The sequence below is a fragment of the Corvus brachyrhynchos genome, unplaced genomic scaffold, assembly GCF_000691975.1.
Source record: "Corvus brachyrhynchos isolate BGI_N302 unplaced genomic scaffold, ASM69197v1 scaffold633, whole genome shotgun sequence".
NCBI lineage: Eukaryota > Metazoa > Chordata > Aves > Passeriformes > Corvidae > Corvus > Corvus brachyrhynchos.
Window position 1 is genome coordinate 1,374,000 of NW_008237435.1, and position 5,763 is coordinate 1,379,762.

Sequence of the window (5,763 nt, forward strand, 5' to 3'; positions counted from 1 at the left end):
CGCTCGCCAGGATGATTATGGCTCTATAAACGCTGTTCTGACAAGTTCTGTCGCGTGTAAAAGTTAAAAATCTGCAGGACAAGAGGGAACGGGGCAGAAACTAATATACAGGCAATTCGCCCGAAGTTGAGGAGGAACTTCTTTGCCGTACGGGTGACCACACACTGGAGCAGGTTGCCCAGAGAGGTTGTGGAGTCGTCCTGACTGGAGATGTTCAAAACCCATCCGGATGCAATCCAGTGTCCTGTACTCTGGCATGACCCTGCTTGAGCAGGGAGGCTGGACCAGATGATCTGCTGTGGTCCCTTCCAACCCTGACCCATTCTGTGATAATCTGGGCAAGCTGAGAGTCCTGTGAAATAAATTTCACAGTACTACCAAATTAGCTTTTCCTCTTCAAGCACCTGTTGAAATGTTCATTGGTCAGAGAGAAGTTATTTTGAAATGACTTTGTTTTATTATCAGTTGTAGCAAAGTAGGACCAGTCTTTGTAGTTACGACTTAGTGCAGCTCTGGTTGGTCTGTCAGGCTTTCTTGTCTGGAAAATGTGGACAGTGCAGGTTCTGAACTAGAACATCACCCAATTCAGTCCCAGGGAACTGTCCTGGGACACTGTTCTAGGCCTAGGAACAGTGGGGATGAGGAAGACACAGTGAAGTGGCTCAAGGCACGGAGGCCTGCACATGTGTTTCTGAGAGTTTTGATGTTTGTCATATGTAACTTCTTTTAGTTCTTTTCTACCAACTAAAAGTTTTTATTTGTGTTTTCATTTAGAGTAAAGAAGGTGCCCTCTGTGCCCGAGAGCCTGCTGAAGAAGCGGCAGGCCTATGCGGTTATGAAAGCCAAACGTCAGAAGAAGATTTTGGCTATAAAAAAGGTGAATATTCTCTGATCCTTTGACTCAAATTGCTGTGCTGCTGCAGTAGCAGCTGCTGCTACTGCTGATGTGGTGCAGTACAGAAGTTCACAGTGTTGAGACCAGCATGTTGGTATTTTCTTAATTGTTGGATTAAAATATACTTTTAGTGGCTGATAACAAAGTTTGGGCAGAGTTAACGGTAAAGTGTACCGCTGTCTGTAACATTGAAGTTAGTCTTGTTCAGGGCAAGAGGTTATAGCCTTTGTGAGGGGGAGCTTGATGTATGATCAGAGAATCCTAGAACTGTAAGGGGTTGGAAGGGACCCTAAAGATCATCTAGTTCCAACCCTCCCTGCTATGGACAGGGACACCTCCACTAGACCAGGCTGCTCAAATATCCAATCCAACCTGGCTTTGAACACTGTTGGTGCTGGCCCATCCACAGCCTCCCAGGGCAGCCCGTTCCAGTGTCTCACCACCCTCGCAATAAAGAATTTCTTCCTTATATCTAACTTAAATTTCCCCTCTTTCAGTTTGTGCTTATTACTCTTTATCACCACAGTTCTGGTGAAGAGTCAGGAATAATAATATTGTTTGCTGTATAACAGCCTGCCAGGTTCTCTGGAGCATCACTGAGGGCTGTTCTGAGCTGTGTGATACTGATCTGTGTTACTTGTGGGAAGTTCTAGAATATGGCATGTTACTTGAAGGTGATTTTCATGTGTTAATAGGAATTATCTAACTTCAAACGATTTCCAATTTATTGCAGTACCGCAAGGCACAAAGGAAGCTCATCTATGCAAGAGCCCAGGCTTACCACAAGGAGTACAGGCACATGTACAGGCAGGAGATCCGTATGGCCAGGATGGCCCGGAAAGCTGGCAATTACTACGTCCCAGCTGAGCCGAAACTGGCATTTGTGATCAGGATAAGAGGGTAAGGTCGGATACAGATGTAAGCAGGTTTATATTCAAAAGCACTGAAGTTGGCTTTCCTGGTACCTCTCTGTTTGGAGGGCTTAAATACTTTACCAAGATAAAGCCTCCTACCAGTGGCTTGAGAAGTTGTTGGTAGATACTGTATATACCCCAGAGGTGTGTTTAATTAAGGACTAAATCATTTTGCTGTCTACTGTCTTTAGGAATCTCTGCTTTTAAGAAGACAAGGCTGCAAGTACATGCAGACAGTTATTCTTTCTCAACTTTAACTTGATAAAATTATATGCCCCTATTCCCAAACATTCTGCTGAGTTTTCCTTCAAGTGTTTGTTTTGTTCTACTCCAGTAAAGTGTTACAGGGAACTAAAAAAAGGTGTGATTGGAAGGATTACATTCATGACAGCACAAGGGTAGTTCTCAATTGTTCCAGTGTAATACTTATTTCAATTCTTTTCATGGAAATAGATGTTTTAACTTCACACTGAAATATGTAGTGATAGTAAGTTAATTTACTAAGCTTGCTTTGTGTAATTCACAAAATGTATTTTCATATGGGAGCAGTACTATTGTATTTTGGGGCCTTTTTTTTAACCTGATACCTAGTGTTTCTGGGGTGTTGATGATTCAGGCACTTTCCCTTTCTTCTCCAGTACCAATGGTGTCAGCCCAAAGGTCCGCAAGGTTCTGCAGCTTCTTCGCCTGCGGCAGATTTTTAACGGCACCTTTGTAAAACTCAACAAAGCCTCTATCAACATGTTGCGGATTGTTGAACCCTACATTGCCTGGGGGTGAGTGAAAGGCTCAGTTGTACCTAATCAGGGTGCAGGTATTGAGCGGCTTTTGCATTTTGCTATGCTAGACTTGTACAGCTTTTTTATCTTCTGTGTGCTTTCCTGTCTTTGCATTGAAAGTGTGGTTAAGGCAGTGCTTTAAAGGTAATGGCTGCTAGATATGATTGCACTCTCATACTGGTGTTCTTGGGAACTTGGTGTGAGATTTGCTTCTCTGTTGCTTTTGTATTTACATTTGTGACATGCTGAAATGATCTTTAGTTGTTTGGTATGGAAGTCGAAATCGGGGAGGTTAACATTAACTTGAAATGTGGCTTGCAGAGACTTACAATTCTTTTTTTGAACGTGACTGTTTCAGTTACCCCAACCTCAAGTCTGTGCATGAACTGATCTACAAGCGTGGTTACGGCAAGATCAACAAGCAGCGCATTGCTCTGACTGACAACCGCCTGATCCAGAAACGCCTTGGTAAATTCTGCTGAGCAAAACAGGAAGCCAGCTGGTTGCCTTGGGGTGATCAGTGCAGTGCTGAGCTGGACGACTGTCCTTATGTGTCACTGGAGTACACTGGTGTTAGGTTATGATCTCTACTTCTGTCTTAATTGCTTAATACAAAGCAAGCTGGGAGTAACTTCCATCATAAAGTATTGACAACAGGTGTAAAGAATCAAATTTTAGCCTTTTAAATGTGTAAAGTTAAATGTAAACTTCTTGACCTTTAAGGGGTCAGTAGATCTTTGAGTAATGACAGTGTGCTGTAGTATGAAACAGTCATCATGGCTCTGAGCTTTCAAACTTAGAGACATTGTATCTTCGACTTTTGTGATCTGGTAAACAGACTTTTTAAACTTACTGAAGGAAGAACTAGGTAGTAAAAGTAATCAGTGTATTCAGTAAAAAACAAAGCATGGTAAACAGTTGTTGGGATATGGGCTGCTCTAGGAAGCTCCCTTCTTTTGCAGTCATGCCAGAATGAGTGAAAGTGATCACTTAAGTCTCTCCCTTTTTTGGCACTTGATTGGCATTTTTCTTCAGATAAGGCGTGTTTCTTTTCCTGTGCAATAGATAAACAGATTCTAAAGGTATCTATATTCTGTTGTAATCTCTTTTTAGAACTCTATTTTATGAGAGTTAACTTGGAACATGTTGCTGAAGACTCTGGAAGGGCATTAAGGAAGCATGCTGTAGCATTATTCAGCCGCCTAACTTAATAGTGAGTTTCCCTGAGTTACACATAGCTATGGTTTAGGTGTATTTAATCAAACTTTTCTCCAAAGAGCAGTCTGTTTTCCTAAGATTCACTAAGTGTGGGTTTTTTTGTTGTTCCTCACTGCCGGCAGCAAATATTTTAACAGTTGAAACTGATGCCTCTTGCCAAATGTGCCAATTACATGTTGACTTGGCTGCAGCTAATCCATTTTAATTGGAAAAGTCAGCCATTCAGTTTCATGACAAAGTGAGTGCTTTCTGACTTCCTGAAGTTTGTCAAAATAAGTAGGCATGACAGTAACAACGTGATAATTTTTAGTTTGTTACTGACCAGTGCCTATGTAGTCTTTCTGAAAGCTATGTCTGAATTTTAGGAAAGCTTGGCATCATCTGCATGGAAGATGTGATCCATGAAATTTACACTGTTGGCAAGAACTTCAAAGTTGTGAACAACTTCCTTTGGCCCTTCAAGTTGTCTTCTCCTCGGGGTGGAATGAAGAAGAAAACTATCCACTTTGTGGAAGGTGGGGATGCTGGTAACAGAGAAGACCAGATCAACAGACTCATAAGGAGAATGAACTAATGGTGAGATATTGCCCAAAGCAATCAACTGTTCAGCTCTGCAGGCTGCTGTCATTATTTGTCAGACATTCAAGTTTAATAGATGCTCACTCATTCTTGGGTGGTACCTACAGTATAAAGCTACTTGAACAATACAGTGTTCTGGTTTTATTTTGGAAGTCTTACTAAAGCATAAACATTTGGGAAGTTGAATTGTCTCTGTAGCTGATAATGTTTAGAAAATACAAACATTACCAATAACTTGTTTTAAAGCCTTATTTGGTTTTATGATGGGAAGCCTTGAGATCTTGGCTAAATCTTTCAACCCTCATTAATGACCTGTTAGTATCATCAAAAACTTGTGTTTGCAAGTACGGTGTTTTTTCAAGTTTTCTAGAAAAGCCTGATTAAGATTGGTGTAAATTTTCAGCTTGTTCAAGCTTCAGAATGATTCATTTAAAGCTTTCATGTCTGGTGACCAAGTTGGTAATTTTGAAAGACTTGATTTGCCCATTTGAGTAGTCTATTCCTTAGAAATGAGAAGGTTTATTAGCACTTGAAGTGATTTAAGTGACAGCTGAGTCCTAAAGGTAGGACCTACTCCAAACAATCTATCTTATCTATTGTTGTCACTCTCCTGTTTCTGCTTCGGTGAGAAGTCTGTGCCATTCAAAGCCAACACTTTTTTCAGATTTCTTGTACTTCCCTTTGCTTTTTAGACACTAAACTAGCTTCAGTGTTGTCCATATCTTAGTTTCAGTCAAGGGTAAATATCTTTTTTGCTTTGACAGGTATGCTGGAATTTAAGAAAACTTCATTGTGTTAGGGTGTTTGGAAAGGACATCAAACAAAGACCAAATTTTCCTCAAACTAATTCTTCCAAAGTCAAAATGGTTTTTTTGGTTGGCTTGTTTGGATATGTGTGGGGTAGGATTTTGTTGTTTGGTTGTTTTTTGTAGGGTTCTGTTTATTCTTTAGATCAGATGTGCAGTTTAGTTCTGAATTTCTAGCTTCAGGGGATGGATTCATAAAAAAAAAATGGGTAGTGTTGTGGCTTTACAGTTTAAAACTGGTGCAGTTGCATTTGGATGAGTTCTCAGAAATTAAAGTTTTTGAAGGGAAGGAAGTTTTACCTTGCTTTGTTTTGCTGTTTTGTTTTTTTTTTCTCAAGTCTTTTAAAAATATTCTTAAAGCCAAGGCACAGCAAATTGAGCTCGTTGGGTCTGCTGTCTGTCCAAGGAGCTAAAGGAGATCTAGGAAATACTTTCCATTTGATTGACAGTGTTTATTGAAGCTTTTTTTGTAGGCTGCTGATTTCCTCAGTTCAAGCTCCTTGCATTTTGTGCTGTTACTTCCCATCTGTGAAGTCAGCAGAGTTTTAAAGCACCGGTTACATGGCACGTGG

At 40.6% G+C, this 5,763-nt stretch overlaps 1 protein-coding gene across 1 annotated transcript in view; it reads left to right on the top strand.

The window, feature by feature from the left end:
* Positions 1-4,384, top strand: part of RPL7 (ribosomal protein L7) — a 6,118-nt gene extending 1,734 nt beyond the window's left edge. The window contains exons 2-6 of the mRNA XM_017731205.1: positions 775-877; positions 1,629-1,795; positions 2,448-2,585; positions 2,947-3,056; positions 4,172-4,384. Of these exons, the coding sequence (XP_017586694.1) occupies positions 775-877; positions 1,629-1,795; positions 2,448-2,585; positions 2,947-3,056; positions 4,172-4,380 (727 nt within the window). The 3' untranslated portion in view covers positions 4,381-4,384. The remainder of the gene's footprint in view (positions 1-774; positions 878-1,628; positions 1,796-2,447; positions 2,586-2,946; positions 3,057-4,171) is intronic.
* The last annotated feature ends 1,379 nt before the right edge of the window (positions 4,385-5,763 follow it).